Source organism: Tursiops truncatus, chromosome 3, assembly GCF_011762595.2.
Source record: "Tursiops truncatus isolate mTurTru1 chromosome 3, mTurTru1.mat.Y, whole genome shotgun sequence".
Taxonomy (NCBI): domain Eukaryota; kingdom Metazoa; phylum Chordata; class Mammalia; order Artiodactyla; family Delphinidae; genus Tursiops; species Tursiops truncatus.
Window position 1 is genome coordinate 151,884,355 of NC_047036.1, and position 27,074 is coordinate 151,911,428.

General features: G+C 38.2%; 1 protein-coding gene across 9 annotated transcripts in view; it reads left to right on the forward strand.

Annotated features, from left to right (window-relative positions):
* NSD1 (nuclear receptor binding SET domain protein 1) overlaps window positions 1-27,074 on the forward strand; it is a 136,450-nt gene that overhangs the window by 64,233 nt on the left and 45,143 nt on the right. For all 9 annotated transcript variants that reach the window (XM_073802835.1, XM_019942603.3, XM_019942608.3 and 6 more), the window contains 6 exons: window positions 13,539-13,663; window positions 15,655-15,925; window positions 17,486-17,595; window positions 22,343-22,418; window positions 24,904-25,022; window positions 25,962-26,105. In XM_073802835.1, coding sequence (XP_073658936.1) covers window positions 13,539-13,663; window positions 15,655-15,925; window positions 17,486-17,595; window positions 22,343-22,418; window positions 24,904-25,022; window positions 25,962-26,105 — 845 coding nt within the window. The remainder of the gene's footprint in view (window positions 1-13,538; window positions 13,664-15,654; window positions 15,926-17,485; window positions 17,596-22,342; window positions 22,419-24,903; window positions 25,023-25,961; window positions 26,106-27,074) is intronic.

Consider the following 27,074-nt stretch of genomic DNA (forward strand, 5'->3'; position numbering starts at 1 on the left):
ATGAAGTACCAGGGTATCCTTCCTTAGCAGCAGAGGGAAAACAGCAGGAGTCTTTCAAAATATAATATTATACAATATTGTTATTGAGGATAAAACTGCCTTTCCTTAAACATAAGTTTTCAATGTTGTTTACCATAGTAGATTCTAACAGCTTTATTGAAACATAATTCACTGACCATAAAATTCACCTGTTGAAAGTTTATATACTTCAGTGGTTTTTTAGTATACTCAGAGACTTGTGCATCTGTAAACATGATTAATTTTGGAACATTTGCATCACCCCAAAAAGAAACCTTGTACCCTTTCTCAATCTCCCTTCATTTCTCCCCAATCTATAGATTTGCCTGTTCTGTACATTTCATGTAAATGGAATCATACAATATGTGGTACTTTGTTTTTTTTACTTAGCATGTGTATCAACGCTTTATTTTTATTGTGGTAAAAAACACATGAATTCACCCTCTGAACAAGTTTAAAGTGTATATTACAGTATTAACTGTATGCACATTGTTGTATATAACACCATTTATTGAAGAGACTATCTTTTCCGCATTGTAAAGTCTTAGCACCCTTGTCAAAGATAATTTGACCATACATGTAAGGGCTTGTTTCTGGGCCCTCTATTTTGTTTCATTATCTATATGTTTGTCTTCATGGTAATATCGTATTTTTTTTTGTTTTTAATTACACTTATTTATTTAATATTTTTGGCTGTGTTGGGTCTCTGTTGCTGCGCGCAGGCTTTTCTCTAGTTGCGGCGAGCAGGGGCTACTCTTCGTTGTGGTGCATGGGCTTCTCATTGGGTGGCTTCTCTTGTTGCAGAGCACGGGCTCTAGGCACATAGGCTTCAGTAGTTGTGGCCCTTGGGCTCAGTAGTTGTGGCTCACAGACTCTAGAGCGCAGGCTCAGTAGTTGTGGCACACGGGCTTAGTTGCTCCATGGCATGTGGGATCTTCCCAGACCAGGGCTCGAACCTGTGTCCCCTGCATTGGCAGGTGGATTCTTAACCACTGCGCCACCAGGGAAGTCCTATCATATTGTTTTGATTACTGTAGCTTTGTAACATGTTTTGAAAACACAGTGTGTGAGTCCTCCATCTTCGTTCTTTGTCAAGATTATTTTGACTATTTGGGGTCCTTTGAGATTTCCTGTGAATTTTAGGATGTCTTTTTTCTATTTCTGCAAAAAATGCCATTGGGATTTTGATAGAGCAGTGAATCTGAAGATCGCTTGAGTAGTATGGACATTTTGTTAATGTTAAGTCTTTGAATCCATGAACACAGGATGTCTTTCCATTTATTTGTGTTTTTAATTTCTTTCAGCAATGTTTTATAGTTTAAGTGCCCAACTCTTTCACTTCCTTGGTTAAGTTTATTCCTAAGCGTTTTTATTCTTTTTTATGCTATTATAAGTGGGATTGTTTTCTTAATTTCCTTTTTGAATTGTTCATTATTAGTGTGTAGAAACAACTGATTTTTAAAATAAATAAATAAATTTATTTATTGATTTTTAAAATAAATTTATTTATTTATTTATTTATGGCTGCATTGGGTCTCCGTTGCTGTGTGTGGGCTGTCTCTAGTTGCGGTGAGCAGGGGCCACTCTTCATTGAGGTACGCGGGCTTCTCATTGCGCTGGTTTCTCTTGTTGCGGAGCATGGGCTCTAGGTGCGTGGGCTTCAGTAGTTGTGACATGTGGGCTCAGTAGTTGTGGCTCATGGGTTCTAGAGTACATGCTCAGTAGTTGGGGAGGATGGGCTTAGTTGCTCCGCGGCATGTGGAATCTTTCCAGACCAGGGCTCAAACCTGTGTCCCCTGCATTGGCAGGCAGATTTTTAACCACTGTGGAAGTCCCACAAGTGATGTTTGAAGGTTGATTTTTTTACTGAATCCATTTATTATTCTTACAGCTTTTTTGTGGAATCTTTAGGGTTTTCTTTACATTAGGTCATGCCATCTATGAACAGAGATCATTTTACTTTTCCCTTTCCAATTTGGATGCCTTTTATTTCTAATTCTTGCCTAATTGGACTTCTAGTATTGTGTTAAATAGAAGTGTCAAGAATGGGCATTCTTAGAGAAAAAGCTTTCAGTCTTTCACCATGGACTGTCGTGTTAGCTGTGGGATTTTCATAAATGACCTTTATTTTAGATTATTTCCTTCTGTTTCTAGTTGAGTGTTTTTTATCAGGAAAATGTGTTGAATTTAGTCAAGCCTTTCTGCATCAATTGAGATGGTCATGTGATTTTCTTCCTTCTTTTAATGTGTTGTATTACATTTATTGATTTTTGTATGTTGAACCATCCTTCCATCCCAGGAATGAGTCCCACTTGCTCATGGTGTATAATCCTTTTAAAGTGCTGCTGTTGAATTCAGTTTGCTAATTTGGTGAGAATTTTTGTGTAAGTGTTCATAAGGGATATTGGTATGTCTTTTTAAAAAAATTTTTTTTATTAACGTGTATTTGTCTGGCTCCCCCGTCTTCCATTTTTTGGAAGAGTTTGAGAAGGCTCGGCATTAATTCTTATTTAAATGCTTGGTAGAATTCTCTAGTGGAGGCATCTGATCCTGGGGCTCTTCTTTCTTGGGAAGTTTTTGATGACTGATTTAATCTCCTTACTATAGGTTTTCTATTTCTTCATGATTGAGTCTGGGTGGATTGCATGTTTCTAGAAATTTATCCAACTCTTGTAGGTTATCCAATTTGTTAGCATATAATTGTTCATAGTAGTCTCTTAAAATTCTGTTTCTGTGGCTTCCATTGAAATGTCTTCTCTAATTTCTGGTTTTCATTATTTGTGTCTCCCTCGCTCTCTCCATCTAGCTAAAGGCTTGTCAATTTTGTTGATTTTTAAAAAACAAACTCTTAGTTTTGTTTGTATTTTTTAAAAATTCTCTATTTTGGTTATTTCTGCTGTAATATTTATTACTTCTTTCCCTTTGCAAATAAACTTTGTGCTTATTCTTTTTCTTATTCCTTGAGTGTAAAGTTAGGTTGTTGATTTGAGGTCTTTTTTCTTTATGTATGCACTTCGTGCTGTAAACTTCCCTTTTAGTACTTCTTTTTGCTACATCCCATAAGTTTTAGTATATTGTGTTATTGTTTCCATTTGTCTCAGAGTATGTTCTAATTTGAGGGAGGAGATTTCTTCTCTGACCAATTTGTCGTTCAAGAGTGTTAATTTCCACATATTTGTGAATTTTTTATTTCCCAACTGCTCTTCATTTTTAATTTCATTCCATTGTGATTGGAAAAGATACTTGGTATGATTTCAGTATTTTTAAATTTGTTAAGACTTGTTTTGTGATCTATTATGTGATCTATCTTGGAAAATGTTCCCTGTGTGTTTGAGAAGAATGTGTATTCTGCTGCTATAAGGTTGAGTGTTCTGTATTTGCCTGTTAGGTCAGGTTGGTCTACAGTGATGTTCAAGTTCTCTGTTTTTCATATTGATCTTCTGTCTGGTTGTTCTCTTCATTATTGAAAGATTAAACTCTTTTAAAAAATATTTATTTATTTTGGTTATGCCAGGTCTTAGTTGTGGCTCACGGGCTCCTTAGTTGTGGCATGGGAACTCTTAGGTGTGGCATGGGAACTCTTATTTGCAGCATGCATATGGGATTTAGTTCCCTGACCAGGGATCGAACCTGGGTCCCCTGTGTTGGGAGCGTGGAGTCTTAGCCACTGTTTCACCAGAGAAGTCCCTAAATTCTACTGTTACTGTTTTACTGTCTGTTTCTTCTTTCATTTCTGTTACTGTTTGCTTCATATATTTGTGTGTTCTGATGTTACATACATATTTATTTTTGATTGTTTATGATTGTTATCTTTTAAAATATGTTTATAATTGTTTATTTTCCAGGTAAATTGATTCTTTTATCATTATATAATGTCCTTATTTGCCTCTAGAGATAGTATTGGCTCAAGTCTATTTTTTCCATTTATGGCTACCTCTGTTCTCATTTACATGTAATATCCTTCATCCTTTTGGTTTCAGTCTATATGTCTTTACATCTAAGGTGATGTTATCTTGTAGAAAGAATATAGTTGCATCTTGTTTTCTTCAGTCCATTTAGCCACGCTATGTCTTTTGATTGAGCATTTTAACCCATTTACATTCAAATAAATTATTGACAGGGAAGGACTTATTGCCATTTTAATTGTTTTCTGTTTTGCAGCTAATCTGTCCCTCTATCTCTCTTGCAGCCCTCCTTTGTATTTCTTTGATTTTTTTATATTGATATACTTTGATTTCTTTCTGATTTTATCTTCTATAGGCATTTTCTTTGTGGTTACCATGGGGCTTACATAAAACATTTTATAGTTATAGCAAACTGTTTGGAGCTGGTAACAATATAACTTCAATTGTGTACAAAAACTCTACTCTTGGGGCTTCCCTGGTGGTGCAGTGGTTGAGAGTCCGCCTGCCGATGCAGGGGACGCGGGTTCATGTCCCTGTCTGGGAAGATCCCACATGCCGCGGAGCGGCTGGGCCCGTGATCCATGGCTGCTGAGCCTGCGTGTCCAGAGCTTGTGCTCCGCAACGGGAGAGGCCAGAACAGTGAGAGGCCCGTGTACCGCAAAAAAACAAAAAACTCTTTTACATCTTCCCATTCCCACTTTGTTATTGATGTCACAAATTACATGTATTCATTAACATAGTTTTATAATTATAGTTATTACTTATGTTTTTGTCTTTTAAATTCAATACCAGACTTAAAAGTGCTTTATATGCCACCATTATAGTATTAAAGTATTGTATTGGCCTATATATTTACCTTTATCAGCTATTTTTATTTTATATGCCTTGGTGTTGCTGCCTAATGGCCTTTTTTTGTGTGTGTCCACGTGGTTTGTGGGCCTCTCACTGCTGTGGCCTCTGCCATTGCGGAGCACAGGCTCCGGACATGCAGGCTCAGCGGCTATGGCCCATGGGCCCAGCCACTCCGCGCCATGTGGGATCCTCCCGGACCAGGGCACGAACCGGCGTCCCCTGCATCGGCAGGCGGACCCTCAACCACTGCGCCACCAGGGAAGCCGCCCCCCTAATGGCCTTTTGTTTCAACTTTTAGGACTCCCTTTAGCATTTTTTTGTAAAGCAGATCTAGTGGTTATCAACTCAGCTTTTGTTTTACATTTTAAGAAAATTTATTTAATTTATAGTTTTGGCTGTGTCAAGTCCTTTTTTAAAAAAAATAAATTTATTTATTTTATTTTTTGGCTGCTCTGGGTCTTTGTTGCGGCGAGCGGGGGCTACTCTTTGTTGCTGTGCGCAGACTTATTGCAGTGGTTTCTTGTTGCAGAGCATGGGCTCTAGGTATGCGGGCTTCAGTAGTTGTGACACTTGGGCTCAGTAGTTGTGGCTCGCGGACTTAGTTGCTCCATGGCATGTGGGATCTTCCCGCACCAGGGCTCGAACCCATGTCCTGCATTGGCAGGTGGATTCTTAACCACTGCGCCACCAGGGAAGTTCATGTCAGGTCTTAGTTGTGCCATGCAGGGTCTTCGTTGAGGCGTGTGAGATCTTTAGTTGTGGCACGCAGGCTCTTCGTTGTGGCACCGGACTTCTCTCTAGTTGTGGTGTGTGGGTTTTCTCTCTCTAGTTGTGTGTGGGCTCTGTAGTTGCGGTACACGGGCTCTCTTGTTGAGGTGCTCGAGCTCAGCAGTTCTTATGTGTGGGCTTAGTTGCCCTGCAGTATGTGGGATCCTAGTTCCCTGACCAGGGATTGAACCTGTGTCCCTTGCATTGGAAGGCGGATTCTTTACCACTGGACCACCAGGGAAGTCCCGGCTTTTGTTTTAGAAAATTCATTTCATCTTCATTTTTGAAGGACAGTTTTCCAGATTATAGTAATCTTGGTTGGAAGTTTTTAAATTTTAGCACTTTGAATATATCATGCCACTCTCTTCTGGCCTGTAAGGTTTCCACTGATAATCTAATGTGAGTTCCCTTGTCCTTGACTAGTTGCTTTTCTCACTTCTTTCAAGATTCTCTCTTTGTCTTGGTCTTTTGATAGTTTGATTATAATGTGTCTCACTGTGGGCCTCTTTGAGTTCATTCTGGCTGGAGATCTTCAGCTTCTGATATGGGATGGCCCATTTCCTTTTTCAGATTTGGGAAAATTTTGACCATAATTTATTCAAATTCTCTCCTCCTTTTGGAACTCTCTTAATGTGTGTATTGGTTTGCTTCAATTTTTTTTCTTTTTTCTTCTCTGACTTGATAATTTCAAATGACTTGTGTTTGAGTTTGCTGATTCTGTCCTATGCTTAAGTCTGTTGTTTAATCTCTCTATTGCATTTTTCAATTCAGTTATTATGTCCTTAACTCCAGAATTTCTGTTTAGTTCCTTTTTATAGTTTCTGTCTTGTTGATACTCTCAGTTGTTCATGTTACTGTTTTCATGGTTTCTTTTAGTTTTCCGTGTTTTCTTGTAGATCATTGAGCTTCCTTAATACAATTATTTTGAATTCTTTCCCATAATTCATAGATCTCTGTTAGTTTCTGGAGATTTATTTTGATCCTTTGGGCCATGTTTCCTAGTTTCTTCATGTACTTCATGAGTTTTTTCCCCTGAGTTTTTTGGGTTTTGTCTTTGTTTTTGGCTGTGCCACGCAGCATGTAGGAATCTTAGTTCAACCAGGGATTGAACTCGTGCCCCCGTAGTAGAAGCTCGCAGTCTCAACCACTGGACCACCAGGGAAGTCCCCTTCCCCTGAGTTTTGTGAGTTTGACACTGGCTTCATACAGGGGAAGACTCACCAATCAGCTTGGCTAGAGATTCTGGGGACCTCTGGAACCTTTTTTGGAGGATGGGCTTCTCTGGGCCTGTGTGTGTAATTTCCTAATTAGAGAGGTTTGTCCATTTCTTTTTCAGGAGCTCGTAATCTCTTGCTTCTTCTAGTGTTTTTCTGCAGTACTGAAGGTTAGCCATTGCTACTGCAACAAGCTTTCTCACTCTCTTTAATTCTCAGTGGTGCCTAGGTATCTGAAGCATGTTGGCTCTCTGTCAGCTCCCAGAAGCAGGCAAAACAGATACTAGTCCCTTGGGCAGTTTTCTAAAAATCTGGATTGCCAAATGCTCCCTTCTTCTCCCTTTGTAGAGAGAAGCCAAGAGTTGAGTGCCTTCTCCCAATCTTACCAAGCCCTGCTGGCCTCCATCTGTGTCACTACAGGCCCTCTGGTTCCACAACATGCTGCCCAGTCTTTCATTTGTTTTCAGTGCCCCGAGGAGTCCAAACTGTGTGGCTTCTGTTTGTGCTCCCAGTCAGGTTAGACAGAAACTGGCCCCTTGGGAACCCCTATGAAAAGCTGGAATTTTGAACATCCCCACCTCCATTCCCCAGCTTTGAGGGGGAGGTCAGCTGTGCTTGCTTTCTGAGTGGCAATCTCAGATAAAGTGAATTGGCTCTTGTAATCCATTTCAGTGCTATTGTTCTTGGCTTTGCACTTGCCCTGGGGTATTGTAACTTCTTAACTGATTTCTAGAGTACTCATAAAGGTATTTTGATGCATATATTGTTAGTTTGGTATCTCTGTGAGGGAAATAATGTGGGGACTTTCTATTCTGCCAGCTTGCTGTTGTCTGCTCTTGCTTCGTGCCTTTTTAATGCCAAATAATATTCCAGTGTACAAATAAACCATGTTTTATTTATTGTTTCATCAACTGATCAACATTTGGATTGTTTTTACTTTTTGGCCTTTATGAATAATGCTGTTATGAACATTCGTGTGCAGTGTTTTGTGTGGAAGTGTTTTTATTTTTACTGTATACCTAGGAGTGGAATTCCTGGGTCATTTGGTAATTATATGTATAAGTTTTGAGGAACTGCCAGAATGTTCAGTAGTTGTGGCACGTGGGCTCAGTAGTTGTGGTGCTCGTGCTTAGTTGCTCCATGGCATGTGGTCTTCCCAGACCAGGGATCAAACCCGTGCCCCCTGCATTGGCAGGCGGACTCTCAACCACTGTGCCACCAGGGAAGCCCTGCTTGTTTTTTAATTGGGCTATTTGTCTTTTTATTATTGAATTGTAAGAATTCTTTACATGGTCTAGATATAAGTCCATTATTAGATATGATTTGCATATACTTTCTCCTGTGGGTTTACCTTTTATATTCTTGATTATATATTTTGAAGCACAGAAGTTCTTAATTTTGATGAAGTCTGGTTTGTCTGTTTTTTCTTTGATTCCTTGTGCTTTTGGTGTCATACCTAAGTACCCATTGCCTAATCCAGTTGTCTAAGCACCATTTGTAGAAAAGGGTATTCTTTCACCATTGAATGGTCATGGCACCCTATTTGAAAATCTTTTGACCATAAATGTGATGGTTTATTTCTGGGCTCTCAGTTATTTTTTATTGATATGTATGTGTGTCTTTATGCCAGTACCACAAAGTCTTAATCTTTGTAGTAATTAATTATTGTAGCTTTGAAATCAGAAAGTGCAAGTCCTCCAACTTTATCTTTTTTCAAGATTGTTTCGGCTTTGCATTTCTGTATTTATTTTAGGAGTTTCTTATCTTTTCTGCCAAAAAGCCAGCTGGAATTTAGATAGGGGTTGTGCTGAATCTGTAGGTCAGTTTGGGCAGTGTTGGCACTGTAACAATGTTAAATTTTCCAAACTATGAACAAGGGATGGCTCTTCATTAATTTAGGCTGTCTTTGTTCTCTTTCAACAATGTTTTGTACTTTTCAGTGTAGAAGTCTTGCACTTCTTTTGTTCGTTTTATTCCTAAGTATTTTAACCTTTTTCAACGCTATTATAAATAAAATTGGTCTCTTAATTTCATTTTTGGATTTCCCATTGCTAGTATATGGAAATACAGTTGATTTTTATATATTGATCTTAGGTGTTGCAACCTTGCTGAACTCATATTTTAGCTCTAATCATTTTATTGTGAATTCCTTAGGATTTTCTATGTGCATGATCACGCCATCAGCCAAAAGAGATAGTTTTACTTCATCCTTTCTAATCTGGATGCCTTTTATTTCTTTTTCTTGCCTGATTGCCCTAGGTAGATCCTTCAGTGCATTGTTGAGGGTAAGCAGAGTGAACAGACATCCTTGTGTGGCTCCTGATCTTAGGGGGAAAGCAGCTAGTTTTTAACCATTTAACTATGATATTAACTGTGATTTTGATAGGTGGCCTTTCAGGTTGAGAAAGTTCCCTTCTGTACCTAGTTTGTTTAGTTTTTCAGATGTTTTTTCTATGCCTATTGAGATGATTATTCCTGTTTGTTCTGTTAACATGAATATATTAATTTACAGTTTTCTTTTGGGGGCTTGAATTTTCCTGGCCTATCAGACTGCAAATCCACAGGAGGACCAGTCACAATTTCTCAAGGACTTGTTCTCACTCCTGCTCCCCTTTTACTTTGTGCTGAGGCACCTTTCCTTGTGGTCTCCTGGGGGTTGCGACATGGTTTACTTCTGTTTCACCATAACTCTTCTGCCTCCTAACAGGATGGCCAAAAAGCCCTCAGGACAAAGTCAGTTTCAGGGCTCTCTACTTGTTTCCCTGGGTTATTACTTTCCATTAGATTTTTTTTTTTTTTTTTTTTTTTGCGGTTCGCGGGCCTCTCACCGTTTTGGCCTCTCCCGTTGTGGAGCACAGGCTCCGGGCGCGCAGGCTCAGCGGCCATGGCTCGTGGGCCCAGCCGCTCTGCGGCATGTGGGATCTTCCCGGACCGGGGCACGAACCTGCGTCCCCTGCATCGGCAGGCGGACTCTCAACCACTGCGCCACCAGGGGAGCCCTCCATTAGTTTTTGGTTTGTAGTTCTTTACAATTTTGTCAGTTTTTTGCTTCTTTTAAGGTGGTTTTTAATTTTTTTAAAATAAATAAATTTATTTATTTATTTATGGCTGCATTGGGTCTTTGTTGCTGCGCGCGGACATTCTCTAGTTGTGGTGAGCAGGGGCTAATATTCGTTGTGGTGTGCTGGCTTCTCATTGCAGTGGCTTCTCTTGTTGTGGAGCACGGGGCCTAGGTGCATGGGCTTCAGTAGTTGTGGCACATGGGCTCATTAGTTGTGGCTCACGGGCTCTAGAGCGCAGGCTCAGTAGTTGTGGTGCACAGGCTTAGTTGATCCACGGCATGTGAGATCTTCCTGGACCAGGGCTCGAACCCGTGTTCCCTGCATTGGCAGGCAGATTCTTAACCACTGCACCACGAGGAAGTCCCTAAGGTGGTTTTTTGAAGACTTTATACGGCATTTTTATTTGCTTTCAACAGGAAATTTGGGCTGAGTAACTTGCCATTATTATGAAGAATTGGTTGGGTTTTTGCCTTTTTTCCCCCCCTTAAGTTCTTTTGCCTCTGAGGTCCCAGAACTAGGGGAGTAGAGGTATGACAGGGGCTAATAAGATGTATGGGCAGAGTGATGTTGCTGTTAGTACTCTCGTTTTCTGGGAAACATCACTGTTTTGAAAAAAAGAAGAAAACTCACTCAAGGTATAATTTACATACCACAAAATTCACACACTTTAAGTGTTCAACAAATGGTTTTCAGTATATTTACTGAGTTCTGCATCCACCCCCATAAATCAGTTTTAGAATATTACACCACTCCCATAAGATTACGCTATCTCATTTATAGTTAGTCCCAGGCAACCACTAGTCTACTCTCTATCTCTGTAGATTTGCTTTTTCTGGGTGTTTCATATTAATGTAACCATACAATGTGTGATCTTTTGTGTCTTGGTCTTTTCAGTTAGCATAATGTGTCTGTGGTTTATTTATATCATGGCACGTGGCTGCATCTTGTTCTTTATGACCATGTGGCCAGCACCGTATGGTTTGGTACCCATGTCCCAGATGTCATACTTCTTATTCCCAGGGTGCTCCTCACTTTGCACATCCTACCTTGTATTTTGGGACTCGCATGCCTTGTGCCTTCGATACCCCATGTCCTGTGCATCCTGTGCCTGGGCACCCCCCCTTTCTCTGCACCCTGTGCCAGAAAATCCCACATCCAGGGTGCCACATGCCTAGAACACCCCACTTTCTGGCTCCCTTTGTCTTCGGGACCCTATATTTTCTGCACCTAGCACCTTGGGCACCCTGGCCTCAGACATGGATGGCTCTGCTTACCTGTCCCCTGCTCCCCAACCCTTGCCTGCCTTTAGTTGCGCCCAATGTCTTGGGCTCCCACGCTTTGACTACCCTGGGTATGCACTCCTCCACCCTTAACTGTCCCCAATGCTCTGAGTCCTTTACCTCAGGCCTAGTGCCCTTGGTCCTGGGTATCCTGTGTCAGGCTGTTTAGTTCCTGTGTGCTGGGCCAGACCCTGTAACATACATGAGGTAAGGCAAGAACTAGGGGTGGGGAATTTTATTTTTATATATATATACACACATATGTGTGTGTGTGTGTGTGTGTGTGTGTGTGTGTGTGTGTAGAGGTGGGGAGAGGGAGAGAGAGAGGGAGTTTTTATTGTTGAATAGTATTCCAGTGTGTGGATATACCACATGTTACTTATCCACTTATCAGTTGGTGAACATTTGGGGTTGATTCAGCTTTTTGGATATTTTATTATTTTAACTGGTATGTGTCCACTCTAGTCTAAAGCTATTGCTAGACTTGTCCTATATGAACAATTCATCTCCATTCTGCACAGTAGGTCCTGGTTCTGTGCTTGGAATTGATGTGTATTTGCCAAGAAAGTTAGTGGTGGTGTATTTTAGCTCCTGTTCGGTTTCATGTTTGCTGCGTACCATGTATTGAGGTTTGAATGATCTGCTCCTCGTTCCATTGGCTTTTGCAATTTTCTAGCTTTTAATATTCCCTTCCAGTATCAAAAAGGCCATATTCTTCTTTTGTTTCTGATATTCCTTACCTTAGCTTGGCAACCACTTTATGTAGTCTCCATAGTTTTGCCTTTTCCAGAATGTCATATAGTTGGAATCCTACAGTATGTAAACTTTTAGATTGGCTTTTTTTTTTTTTTTTTTGCGGTACGCGGGCCTCTCACTGTTGTGGCCTCTCCCATTGCGGAGCACAGGCTCCGGACGCGCAGGCTCAGCAGCCATGGCTCACGGGCCCAGCCGCTCCGCAGCATGTGGGATCCTCCCGGACCGGGGCACGAACCTGCGTCTGCTGCATCGGCAGGCGGACCCCCAACCACTGCACCACCAGGGAAGCCCTAGATTGGCTTTTTACACTTGGTTATATGCATTTAAGTTTCCTTCATGTCTTTTCATGACTTGATAGCTCATTTCTTTTCAGTGCTGAATAATAATCTATTGTCTGAATGTACTGGAGTGTATTTATCCATTCACCTACATCTTGGTTGCTTCCAAGTTTTGACAGTCTTGAATAAAGCTGCTATAAAAATCCATGTTCAGGTTTTTATGTGGTTCTAAGTTTTCACCTTTTACATTAACTTGAAATAAACTAAATGATGTGTTACTACTGTTTACTAATGTGAAATTACAGCAGTTAGAATTAGTAAAAAATTCTTTTCCACATCTTGTCCTAATGAAGGCTTTATGGCTTGTTTCCATATGTGCTAGGGAGTAAGAGCCTTTGCCAAGCTTGCTGAGCCTGTTACCTTTCCTTTTTGGTCTCTACTTTTGTGTTTCTTTTATTGAGAGAACACCAGTGTTGCCACATTCAAATGAGGCAGGAATAGCTTTCTCTGAGGTCATCGTATGATGAAATACTGCCCTCGTGAGTAGATTGTATCCTGCGTTCTATAGGCATTAGGCTCTGTTCCCAAAGAGTTTACAGTATAGTAAAATGATTATAGCATGTTAAGTATATTAAAACTGGGATGAAGTTTTATAGGGAAATTAATAATAGATATTTGTTTCACCATTAATTCAAGGAAAAATGGCATGATACTTTGATATTTTGATCATAAAACATGACAAGAGTTGTTTTTTTGTTTGTTTTTTGTTGTTTTAAGAAAGTATCCAAAATTCTATACTCTTTTATCTTTTCTGTCTTTGGCATACATGGCATACATTTTTTTAATGTTATTGAGATAATGGTATACATATTATTATGTATACCATTTTTATGTATACCATTATTATGTATACCATTATCTCAATGGTATACAAAGGCATATATATTTTTGATGTTTCTAATGTGAAACTCACTATAACCATGATATAAAGTATATGTAAAATGCTTTTGAAATTCATGTGGTAGTGCTGATTAGGTAAATATTCTATCATCTATTCATCCAATATTCTGCATAGTCCAGAGAGATGTTATTTAAAATGTTAATTCATTGTGTTTTTTATGAATTTACCTGATTTAGAATCCATATTTTAATGTTAGCTTTGTAACTGTAGGACACTAGTTTCAGTTTAATTTCGTTAACATTGGATAGGCTGTGTGTGTGTGGATAGAGCAACAAAAGTCTCCTTTCTCCCAAATTTTGCATAGGATAAACCATAGCAAATAGCCATAGTGTTTTTGTGAGTTTCCTATTTCTGTACCTTTGGAAGCACAGAGATAGTTGCATGAAAACGTTGGGTTTCCCTCAAACTTTTTGGTTAATACTGAACTTGTTTCTCCTCTTTTAGCTGTGCGGTCAGAGAAGAAACGCCTTAGGAAGCCAAGCAAGTGGCTTCTGGAATATACAGAAGAATATGATCAGATATTTGCTCCTAAGAAAAAACAAAAGAAGGTACAGGAACAGGTGCACAAGGTACATTCCACCATTTCAACAACCTTTCATCAGTTCTTTTAGGATACTGCAATTTTCCCTTCAATATCATATTTTATCTTCATGGGACAATAATTTCCTTAACTGGGATCTTGTTTTTCAGGGGTTTTTTTCCAGCTTCTGGCACAGTACTTAGCCTGTACTAGTTATACAGGAAATGTATAAATGAGTTTATGTACTATGTGTGTATAGTGTGTGTATATATAGTGTATTTTCCCCCTTTGCTTTCAAAATGTATTTGATTTAGGAATATTGTTATGATAAAATGTTTAGTAAAAAATACAGGGTATTAAAAAGAATAGTATGATCCTAATTCTACAAACAAATGTTACAATACCTTATATGCTTTATTTTTAAATTCAATTTCTTTAAACTCAAAGTATTTTAGAGTAAGTTAGAGATATTTTGACTCCACGTCCCTAAATAACATGCACCTCTAAGAAACAACATTTTTCTTCACAACCAATTTATCATGGTCATATCTATTAAGGTCAGTTTATCTAATAACAAATCCATGTTCAGATTTCCCCAATTATTTCATAACCTTTACATTTAATTTATCCAAACCAAGATCCAGTCTAGGACTACACATTATATCTGGTTGTTACATTTCTTAAATCACCTTAAATCCAGGACAGTCCCCCCTTTTCATGACCGTATGTAAGCAATGAGAGCAACACATTTAGAGTATCTGCCTTCTTGATTTGTGTGATTGCGTCTATGTTCCCTTTTAGGTAGTAGTTAATAAGTAACAATTTGATACATTCAAGTTAAACATTTTTGGCTAGATTATATGGTAGGTTTCATATGTTGTATGACATTGGAAGGTATTTAACCTTCAATAGTTCACCACGGTGACTAACTGATTTCTCTTTTCAGTTATGTTTTACCTCTTTTGATCAAGCAGCAGTATATGTATAATTACTTCGGCTCCAAGAGAATGTCTTGTTCCCCATCAGCCATTTCCCTGATGTTTTTTAAAAAATATCAATTGTACATCCTTTTCTATATGAATAATTTCATTTGGGGTTACAAAATGAAGATTTTCAGATTTTATTATTTCTTCTACTTATATTATCTGTCAGTCTGTCATTTTATAGTACTGAAATACATGAAAGGCATGTATTGCTTTCCCGTTAATTTACCAACTCAACTTTGGAAGTTTATTATTAGCTGCTTTTATCGATGATATATTAGGGAATCTTTTTTTTTTCTTTTATTTATTTATATTTTTTGCGGTACGTGGGCCTCTCACTGTTGTGGCCTCTCCCGCCGCGGAACACAGGCTCCGGACGCACAGGCTCAGCAGCCATGGCTCACGGGCCCAGCCGCTCCGCGGCATGTGGGATCTTCCCGGACTGAGGCACGAACCTGCATCCCCTGCATCGGCAGGCGGACCCCCAACCACTGCGCCACCAGGGAAGCCCTTTTTCTTTTTTTTAAGATTATCACTATGGCTTTAATGAATTTTTATAGCTTCAGTGTATCTCAATCCAATGACATTTTTACCCTTTAAAAAAATTATAGTAAAATATATATAACATAAAATTTACAACTTTAGCCATTTTTTAGTGTACAGTTCTGTGGCATTCAGTACACCCACATCATTATGCAACCACTACCATTATCACCACTACCCATTATCTTCAGAAATTTTTCATGGCCCCACACTGAAACTCTTGTGTCTATTAAAAAATAACTTCCCACTTCCCCATACCTTTAGCCCCTGACAACCACCATTCTGTTTTCTGTCTCTATGAATTTTACCATTCTAGGTACCTCATATAAGTGGAATCATACAATATTTGTCCTTTTTTGTCTGGCTTATTTCAGTTAGTGTAATGTTGTCTTCAAGTTTCATCCATTTGTAGCACGTGTCAGAATTTCATTCCTTTATAAGTACATTATTCTTTTTGACACTTAAATTATAATGACTTTGGCCTATGGATTCCACGTTTATCTTTTGCCCATAGGTAAGTTCCCGCCGTGAAGAGGAAAGCCTTTTAGCCCGGTGTCGATCTAGTGCTCAGAACAAACAGGTGGATGAGAATTCTTTGATATCAACCAAAGAAGAGCCTCCAGTTCTTGAAAGGGAGGCTCCGTTTTTGGAAGGGCCCTTGGCTCAGTCAGAACTTGGAGGTGGACATGCTGAGTTGCCACAGCTGACCTTGTCTGTGCCTGTGGCTCCGGAAGTCTCTCCACGGCCTGCCCTTGAGTCTGAGGAATTGCTAGTTAAAACACCAGGTAAGATGGGGATGGGTCTCAGTATATAAGTGGATATAATTAGAGGAAGCAGGAGATTTTAGTATGTTTTGATGGAAAGCCAGTAGTGTATTTCTGTACAGCGAACTACCCACTTTGATTCTGGGAAATCCCTAATACTGGCTAATTGGATATAGTTAATGACCATTAATTGGTGTACTGTCAGGAAGACATATTTTTTACAAACTACTTTCTTTCAGTGTTATTGCTCTTCATGATTATTGATCAACCACAGTGTGAATCAACACCCAGGGTAACAGGGTTTGGGGGAGGGGCACTGCATACTAGTGGAGTAAACACATAAAAATTATACTTCAGATGCTGACTTTACCAATCTTTGTGTTATTTGGGAAGTTGTTTAACCTCTGAACTTGTTTCCTCGATGTATAAAATGGAGACTGTGATGCAATGTATAAAGAAATTTACCTGACACATAGCAAGCAGCTGAGTGTGAATACTCCCTTGAAGTTAATTACCAATTTCTTTTCACTTTATCATTCTGTATAAACATGTCACCTGGTGAGAATTGAATCTAAACAACATACTGTCTCTAATTCACCTTCTGACTTTTTTTTTTTTTTTTTTTAATTGGAGTAACCTTCTGACTTGAGTATTGTAGTCAGCCAAGGAAAATTTTGGATGTAACTTTTTTTTTTTTTTTTGTGGTATGTGGGCCTCTCACTGTTGTGGCCTCTCCTGTTGCGGAGCACAGGCTCCGGACGCGCAGGCTCAGCGGACATGGCTCACTGGCCCAGCCGCTCCGCGGCATGTGGGATCTTCCCAGACCGGGGCACGAACCCGTGTCCCCTGCATTGGCAGGCAGACTTTCAACCACTGTGCCACCAGGGAAGCCCTGGATGTAACTTTTTTACATTCCCAACAGTAGCTTGTGATGTTATTCTTTAAAAAGGGATCCCAATTGTGCATAATCAAGTAAGGTGGAATCAAAAAGAATAATAAAGATAGTTACCACCTCATTGCCCATTATGTGCCAAACTGTGTTATTAGGCTCTTTTATATAATTGCTAAGAGCAGTCCTACAAAGTAAACAAGTGTCTTTTACTTATTTAGGAACAGAACAAGAATTCTAATCCTGGTCTATTTATGCCCAGAATTCAGGCTCTACCTTACCTCACTTCTCCTTTTGTTCTTACCACCAGTTGATTGCTCTAAAGGGAGTTTTGCCCTTTTGATTTCTCCTTAGTTCATTTGTGATTTTTAAAAAATGTATCAACATATATGGTTTTTAGTAAGTGTGTATACATACACACACACACACTCTGACATAAGAACATCCTCACATTAGTTTGTATCTGTATTGAGAAATATTTTCTTGTTTTATGTTAACTAGTATTTTAGAATAATGTTTACCTTGTCCCTCCCCACAAGATGATGAGAAAAATATTTTAAAATGACTAATTTTTTATATTTTGAGAAAAATATAAAAAAATGACTAATTATATATATATATATATAGGTTTTTAAAAAATTAGCTTGTGCCCAGTTTCTAAATCATCTAATGAAAAGATACATGCATTTCAGGAAATTATGAAAGTAAGCGTCAGAGAAAACCAACTAAGAAACTTCTTGAATCCAATGATTTAGACCCTGGATTTATGCCCAAGAAAGGGGAACTTGGCCTTACTAAAAAGGTATGTTATTTTAGTCAATTCTAAAATAGGGTTTAATCCAGGAAATAGGGGATTTTAAAAACAAATCTTTTAGTAATACTTATGACATCAGTGCACATATACATAGAAATTATAGAATGTCAGAGTACACTTGGTGATCTGAGAGATCCTACATTAAGAGGCTGTTTTGCATTTGTACGGAAAATGTGTATCACTTGATTTTAGATTTTCTTTTCAAGTGAAAATGAAAAAAGCTTTAAAGTTGAGTAAAGTTTGTGTTTGTTGTAATTTCTTTTCTGGGCTCAAAACCTCTTACCTGATTTCTACTTCACTTCTGTCTCTACAAGCCACTAACCTACTCTTATGCCATTGCCGTGTCTGCATAATACCTCAGAAAAGACCTAGCTCAGCTATAATCCAGGCAGAAACACTTGATCTTCAGTTTTGCAAACGTGGTTTCCATTAGCCAAGAAGGCATCATTAAATTGTAGTTGGAAATATGATTTTCTAATTCTATAATGGATGATAACTGGATATTGATTCCTTAGGATACATCCTGCTCTCTTTGTATTTGAGGAGTAACTCAGTGTATATGTTATAAATTCAGTTGTAAGTTGCACAGATTTCCTATTTTAAAAAATTCTTTTTCTTTAAAGAAAAAATGCAGATTGTAATCAAATCATAAATAGAGTTTTTGGAATTCTTTCCTTAGCTGTAGCAAACTTCTATCCTTTAATCCTATATTAAGGCTCCTAGTTTTTGTTAGTCACACATCTGTAAATGTAAAATTTAATTTATTTGTGTTTTTATACCTTATTTAAAGAGTCACATTATGTACTTTAGTTCCTTTGTTCTTCTCAAAGCCGTTTTATGACATGGACTTTTTGGTGGTTCTTAGACTCATCTCCTGCCCTCTGAACTCTCTCTGCAGTTTGTGCAACCTTCAGTGACAATGTGTCTCTAACTCACTATCCTTTCATTGTACCCCACACTCTAGTAAGGCTGTGGTCATCTTCTGCAGTGCTTTCTCTCCTGGATTTATATTATTCAAATCTTAGCCACTGCGCAAGATTGTTGGCAGAGGTAGATGGGAAGGGCCAGGGAAACTGGGATTCAGTTGCACATTTTGAGTGTGGAAGTGACGTTTGCAATCAGGTGATAAATTTAATGGTATTTTACAGGGTGAGTCATGGGAGGCTGTTGTCTTACTGCTAGAGGTGAGGTGCTGCAAATGTCATTGAAAGTAAGAATTCAGGCGAGTTAAGTGAATGACCCCCCCCCCCCGCCTTTATGGAGCTATAATTGGCATATATAAGTTAATGATTTGAAGGAATAAGATGAATTTTGAATCCTCAATGTTTTTGAGACTGGATTACTTAAAAAATAGTGTTAATTTGTTTTTTAATAACTGTAAATGGAGTATAACCTTTAAAATTGTATAATTTGTATGACCTTGCTCTGCCAAGTGCAGTTTTCTAATCTGAAATTTAACTTGTCGTGTTTGTGGGTTAATTTTTTCCCTAAGGGGATAAAAAGCATGATTTAGTTGATAATTTTAATTTATATAGGCGAAAGTGTCCCAGAACTCTTTGAGATTTAATTTACACCAATAAAATGCACAGATCTTAATTGTTCTGTTTCATGGCTCTAGACAGTTGTATATACCATGTTAAGTACCACCCAAACTAAGTATGCTCTATATCTATCACCCCTGGAAGTTTTCTTGTTCCCCTTTTCACTCAACTCCCCATTCTCATCTCTTCAAGAGGCAAAATTTTCTAACTTCCGTTACTATAGATAAGTTTTGCTTGTTCGTGAATGTCGTATATGTTGTTTTGTTTTTGTTAACTGGCTTCTTTTATTCAACACATGTATTTGAGATACATCCACAAGGATGCTATTTCAGTAGTAGTTCAAGTACAATTTGCTTGTCCTTTCTCCTGTTGATGCACATTTGCATTTTTTCATTTGAGGGCTATTAATCATAAGGCTGGTATGAATATTCTGAGTCTGTTTGTGTACATATATTTTCATTTTTCTTGGTGCTGTAAATACTTAGGGGTGGGATTGCTGGCTCATGAATATATCCCTTTTAAAGAAATTGCCAAACACTTCTCCAAAGTGGTTGTACAACTTCACGTTCCCGCCAGTGGTATATCAGAGTTCAGTTGCTCCACATCTTTAATAGCATTTGGATTGTCAGTCATTTTAAGTTTAGCCATTCTAGTGGATATGAAATGATATCTAATCATGTTTTTAATTTGTATTTCCTAATGATTATTGATTTTGAGCCCCTTAGTATGTGCTTACTGGCCATTCCTATATCTTATCAAACGACTGTTCAAGCACACTTATATTTTTGATTGGGCTCTTCATTGTTTTTATGGTTGCTTTTTTAGGAGTGCCTTTATATTTGGGATACAAGTCTTTTGTCAGATATATGTGCTTTAAATATTTTTTCCCAGTCTGATGCTTGCGTATTCATTTCCTTAGTCTTTCATGAGAAAGAATTTTTAAAAGTTTGTTTTTTCTTTTATTTATATTTTGTGTCTATTTCAAGAAATCTTTGCCTACCACATCAACACAGAGATATACTTTCTGTGTTTTGTTTTAGGAGTTTTATGGTTTTGATTTATATACAGTTCTTCATTTTTTGAGATGGAGTTTTGAAGTGGATGTCCAATTGTTTTAGCACCATTAGTTAAAAATCTCTGTTAGCCATCCAGTTCTCTGTCTCTCATATTTTTGGTCTCTTTAAGCATTAGATATAATTAATAACTGTCACTGTTGAATTTCAGCCTTTCTTGGTAGGGAGATAGGCATCATATTTGGTGCTAGAACAAGAGAAAACCAGAGTTATTGGTGATGGCTAGACCTGGACCCTGGAGAAAAGTGACCTCTTTTCTGTTTTAGAAGTGAGTTCTGCTATCTGACCTAGTCAGCTTCACAGTTAAGGTCCTGCTTACTGTGAGGTATATTTTGCCATCAGGTTGAAACCATGATTCAGCTCCATCTTGGGACTACACCATGGGTTACCAGGCAGGCCACACCTTGTCTTTGGATGGATCAATCAGTGGGTTAGAGAAAGAGGGATTGTCTGTTGAGGTAGTGGTAACTTAAGAGTGCACAGACCTTTGTTATAAAGCAGAAACTAACACACCATTGTAAAGCAATTATACCCCAATAAAGATGTTAAAAAAAGAAAAAAAGAGTGCACAGACTTAATGCATATCCTACCAGATTATGCATAAAGTAAGTTACTGGCATCTTTGACATGTCCTCCAAGGCACTTACAGAGTTCTGTGGGTTTTTTTAAAAATATATTTTATTATTATTATTATCATTATTTTTCAGCCGTGCCTCGCGGCACACGGGATCTTAATAAAAGCACAGAGTCTTAATCACTGGACCACCAGGGAGGTCCCTTTTTTTATTCTAAGCAGAGCAGATGGAATTTTATTCATGTAGTGTAGTGTGGGGGGTGTGTGTGCGTGCGTGCGTGTGCATGCTGTTATTTCTATTTTAACTTATAAAATTGTTGACATCAGAAATGAAAATTTTTTCTGTATCACTCTCTGTAGTTTTGGGAACATTCTGATTGTTTTTGCATCACAGCTTTTGGGTGAATGTTAAACAGTGAAGTATAAATTGCTTATCTAAGTAATGTAGATGGTAGTTTTCTTTAAATTATGCAGTCTATTTTGTGGGTTTGTCTACTAGTGTTTTGTTCCATTTAACTAGGTACCTAACATTTGCTCCTTCATTTTATTTGACTTCATAAGACTCTGATCTACACTGAACATGAGGAACATTCTTATGATTTATTAATGTATATAATAAGTGTTCAGAAATTCACAGCTGCATTTTATCTTGTTTTAACCTCAGACTTGGGAACTTCATAGCAAGAATAGCATCCATTATATTGACTTTTGTGACCGCTAAATTTTGTTTTACAGTCATGATGAAGAATATTATTCTTGTAGGAGAAGACATTTTCTTGGAATAGAACTAATTCATACAAGCATTAGTAGTAGGGGAATAAAATGTGTAGTGAGTTACTCTTGACGTTTAAGGTTTTTCTTGTTGTTTTTTTGTTTTTGTTTTTGGCCATGCCACGTGGCTTGTGGAATCCTAGTTAGTTCCCTGACCAGGGGCCCTTGGCAGTGAAAGCGTGGAGTCCCAACCGCTGGACCACCAGGGAATCCCCAATGTTAAGTGTTTTGTTTTTAGTTTCAGTGTTGCTTTAATTTATATTAATCTGCAGCAACTTAAATTAGAAAGACTTTCCATGATTCAGAGCTTTTTAATATTTAGAATTCATCAAGTAAATAAGTCTGTGTAAAATCCAGTGGCTGTAAGTATAACATTAAGAAGGAAGATTTTAAATACACCGTGGTGTGGAACAGAATTGAGCTGGTGGGTCTATAAGCACATACTTTTTCTCTTTCTCTCCCACTTTAATCAGAGCAGTGTTCTATATCTGCTTTATATATTGGGAGTCTCTGAGTAAGCCAGTCGTTGTCCGTAGTCCCCCCACTGGAGTATGTGGTTGGTGGTTTTGAGTTTTAGAGCATGAAAAAAACCCAAATCTCATGCTTTTCCCCACAAAGTTTCTGTTCAACCCTTTACTATTATATTGTTCCTTTAATTGTTAAAAACAGCCAAGATTCTGTATCTTTGGCAATAGACAGTTCAGCTTTTGGCACATAGTATAAAGGGTTTGTTTTCTATTCCTTTGTAAAACATGATGCATTTTACTTATTTGTAGTGTTATGAAGCTGGTCACTTGGAGAATGACATTACTGAATCATGTGCTGCATCTCGTTCTAAAGAGTTTGGTGGAGGTGAGTGTTTTTGAGATTTAAGAACTGTATTGCAAAAATAAGTGTGAAGTACCCTGTCAGTTAACGAGAAAAGTTACTAAGCAGGACTAGTAAGGTTGCAAGTTCTAAGACTTGTTTGCCCAATATATGCTTCCTAAAACTGCATATGACACTAGAAAATTGTATTGATTCATTTCCAACTTTATACTGAAGTTAGTTAAATGGAATTAGAATTAGTGTTAAGGAAATGTTGGGAACAATAAAGAAAAATCAGCTCCTTAATTTTCTTATTAGATAATTCTCCATACTGCATCATTACTTTCTTGGCTTTGATTCCTATAGGACAGAAAATAACAGAATTTGAGTTGAGGGGGAAATTGCAAATCGTCTTAAACAAGTCTTTCATAGTCTTACTTTCTTATATCACACCTGTGACCTTTGGTCAATGAACATATGCTTGAAAAAGAGAGCTTACATTTGAGCCTAGTCTATTATGGCTGCTTTCAAAGGCCTTGGGAATCTTCTAGATTAAATTGGAATCTGTTTCCTGGAACCTCTGCTTGGTCATCTTATTTCTGCCCACAGCAGGAATGGGCAGCCCTTCATTCAATAACAGATAAAATAATCATAGTTTAAGTATCTACTCTACCAGTTTCTTTGTGTAAGGACTGTTACCTCTGATGAATCTAAAGCATTACAACGAATTAGGATATTACTCATATTATCCCTGTCTTGTAGAATAAGCACGAAGATGAAAGAGGTTGGAAGGGTTGGGGAACTATATCCAGACATGACCAAATTTATTGCCACACTACTGTCTCATTATCCACCCTGTGTTTCTCCATACCAATTCTTTCTATCCCTTTGATCATTTTGTCTGCCTATGCCATTTATTGATTGGTGTCATTCCTGAAATAATAGCTTAGATTTGAGCACGCTGCATCAGATATGATCTATCAGCAAAGGATATTAGGGGAGATTATATTTTATGTGGTCTTAAATGTACACTTCTTTGAATGTGATCTGTGATTATTAAGTTTTTTAGCAAGTAAATTAAACGATATGTTAACTTATTTTAACCCTGTATGCAATTATAATATAGGTTGGTCAACTTGTTTGCTTGATTTAAAAAAAAAAAAAACTGCTTTCAAAATAATACCAGCTCTTTCCCTATACATTTGTACTTTAGTTTTCTGTAAAACCTACAACCTGCACTTTATCCTCTGTAAATTTCATCTAAATGTTTCAACTTGTGAGAATTTTGAAGCTTTATTCTGCCATCATATTAACTCTTCCCTTTTAGTCTTAGGCTGTCAGCAGCTTTGATAGCAGAGCTTCTCCATCTCGATCAGGCAGATCAAGAAGAGAGCCCTAAAGCAGTCTTCCAAAGTATTTGATACCTAGCTTAAATATCCTGGAACATTTTACAGAATATCTCTTTAAAGATTCCTCTTAATGTTTCTATAACAAAGAGTTGAAATACGTATAATAAAAAATGAGTGAGAGACTAAATTCCATTTTCTAAATATGTCAAGATTAGGCATTCATATTCAGGGTTATAGTACCGCTGCATGAATATCCTTTTTTTTTAATTAAAAAAACCCCGTTTATTTGTTTATTTATTTTTGGCTGTGTTGGGTCTTCGTTGCTGCGCGCGGGCTTTCTCTAGTTGTGGTAAGCGGGGGCTGTTCTTCCTTGTGGTGCGCAGGCTTCTCATCGCGGTGGCTTCTCTTGTTGCGGAGCATGGGCTCTAGGCGCATGGGTTCAGTAGTTGTGGCACACGGGCTCAGTAGTTGTGGCTCACAGGCTCAGTAGTTGTGGCTCATGGGCTCTACAGCACAGGCTCAGTAGTTGTGGCGCACGGGCTTAGTTGCTCCGCGGCATGTGGGATCTTCCCGGACCAGGGCTCAAGCCCATGTCCCCTGCATTTGCAGACAGATTCTTAAAACACTGCCCCACCAGGGAAGTCCCTGCATGAATATCCTTTTGGCCAAAAATGTATTGGTTGGAGGAGGGAGGTATTTTTCTCTCCTCGTATAAGTCAGATCTTATGTATTTCATGTTTTTGTCTTAATCCTTAAATCATAGAGTGATATAATTTATTGTCTTTAATCTTGGAGGCCAGGTTTTAGTATCTTTTCCTGACTACTAAATGCATTTCCTCTCCATCTGTAGGATATTAAAGTCCTTTGTGGAACTAGAAAGTCTTTCATATCAATCATATAAAATGAAATTGCTTTAATAACCTGTATGTTTACTATTTAATCCATATGAGGCAGAATTTTTATATATGTAGCCATTTCCCCAACTAGTTATATACTAATGGGTAAGTCTTTTTTTTTTTCCTCTGCCCTTGTTTTCCTCATCTACAAAGTTGGAGAATTAAAATTAAGGTTGGTGTTTACTCTAACATTCCATAATTCTGTGAGGTCCCTTTAGTTGAGGATAGGAGTTCTTGGACATGCATGTAATCAGCCAGCAGGTAACACCTGTTTTCCTGTCCTAGGCACCACCAAGCTGTTTGATAAACCAAGGAAGCGAAAACGACAGAGACATGCTACAGCCAAGGTGCATTGTAAAAAAGTGAAAAATGACAACTCATCAAAAGAAACTCCAAGCTCCGAGGTATTATGCAGTTCTTCATCTTTTGACCTTCCAAAGCAAAGCTGCTTTTCACAGTAGAGGCCACATCCCTTTTCCCTTTGAGTTTACCTAAAAATAGTATTCTGTGGAAACAGCTAGTAGTGATAAGGAATCCTGGAGAAAAAGATGAATCTGATTCTAGTAGAAATAAGTCAAAGCACTATGGCAGCTGTAGGTGTGACCTTTTTAAAAGATCACACCCCATGCTCTAGGTGTCAGATGAAATACATAACTGTTTCATCATGAAGTAAACTTGTTCTAAAACCAGAGAGCACAATATCAAGTAACTATATAATCCAGATGAACTTGGTATTGCCCTTTAAAAGTTGAGACTGCAGTTAGGGGAAAAACTCATTTGCTTATTTATTGAGACCACCAACTGCTTGATTTTAGAGTAATGTTTGTAAACAGTGACTTTTAGGAAACAGAGGTTTAAAGCCATTTTCTTGAAGAGCATCAGTGCAGCCATTGATGCTACCCCTAGCTTTCCAACTCAGGTTAAAAGAGAATTAGAACAAGTCAGGTCAGCATCACATATTTTGATGCAGAGTGTTTCTTTCCAGGACAATTTGAATAGAATGCCCAAGGGGGGCATTATTTAGGAAACACTGATCTTGGAAGGACAAATAAGTAATCAAATAAACTTAAGAATGTTTTCTCTCCCTTAGTGAAACCTTAAAATGGAACAGCTCAAAAAGTTCCAGTGGAACAGCCTCAGAGCAGTTAGTGGCAGGGCATGAGGCGCCCACTACCCGCCCAATCACAGCAGGGTTAGAACTAACATTGCATGCAGTCCGCCCACGTGATTGGCTGAACATCTGTAAGTGCTTAATGGCTAGACAAATAGCAGCCCAGAGGGAGGGGGTCAGATGGAGGAGACATCAATAATATAGATGTGGGGCGTTATTTTTTCTCTGCAAGGGAGAACTGATGACACACAGGACAGCTGCAAGCCCCAAGGAAACCATTGAGGAGGGTGTAGAAAATGACCACGGAATGCCTGTATCTAAAAAACTGCAGGGTGAACGAGGAGGAGGAGCTGCACTCAAGGAGAATGTTTGTCAGGTAGAGAATGTTTGCCCACTTGCATTTGAATTGCATGCTTATCTTTTAAGAGAAGTCCTCTCCAGTCTCTTGATGACCTAGTCATGGTTAGAGTAAAAATTCTCTTGGATGATTCCAGTGGAATCACTTACTTTAAGGATTTAACTCTTCTCTCTTCCCACAAAAAAAGAAGAGAAATATTTAGTGTTGCCCCTGGGTAGATGCCCTGAAGTAGGTCTGAGATGGAAGGGGTGAATCTGTGGTTGCTCAGCCAAAGATAATTTTCCTGCATCTCTCATGGTGTGAGAATGTTTGGGTTTCTAAGGAATTTTTCAAGGAGAATTTTCACATAGATTGTTGGGTTTGTGTGTGTGTGTGTGTGTGTGTGTGTGTGTGTGTGTGTTTTGTTTTTGTTGTTGTTTTTGGTTTTTTTTCTGCTTTAAAGTACTGACTTTAGAGAACCTACCACCTGTATTTTTCTATTTATTTAATAAACATTTATACAGTGTTTTTTTACTGTGTCAAGTGTTTTTCCATTCACTTTGTAAATATTACATCATTTAGTTATCATAACAATCTCATAAGATAGAGGATCATTATTATCCTTGTTTTATAGATAAGAAAATTGAGGTACAGGGAGGTTAAATAGCTTGCTTGTAGTCACTCAGTGAAGCCAGTATTCAAACCCAGGCAATCTGGGTTTTGAGTCTTAACCACTGTGTTGTCTTGCTTCTCTGTGAAATGTGCCTCCACTTTAATGTCAAATGCCTTTATCTTACTTGGGAGTAGAGTCAGTTAAATGGATGCATTGGTTATATTCTCTTTTCATGGTCTTGATTTAACCTTGTAAATACTTAAAAACTGGCATATAAAAAGTTGAAAATATGAGTGTTTTTTTTTTCTAATTGAAACTGCTAAAAAATAAAATTTCCCCAGGCCTAGAATATTATTATGGTCAGTATAATTTCAACTCAGTTTCTTTGTCTGTTC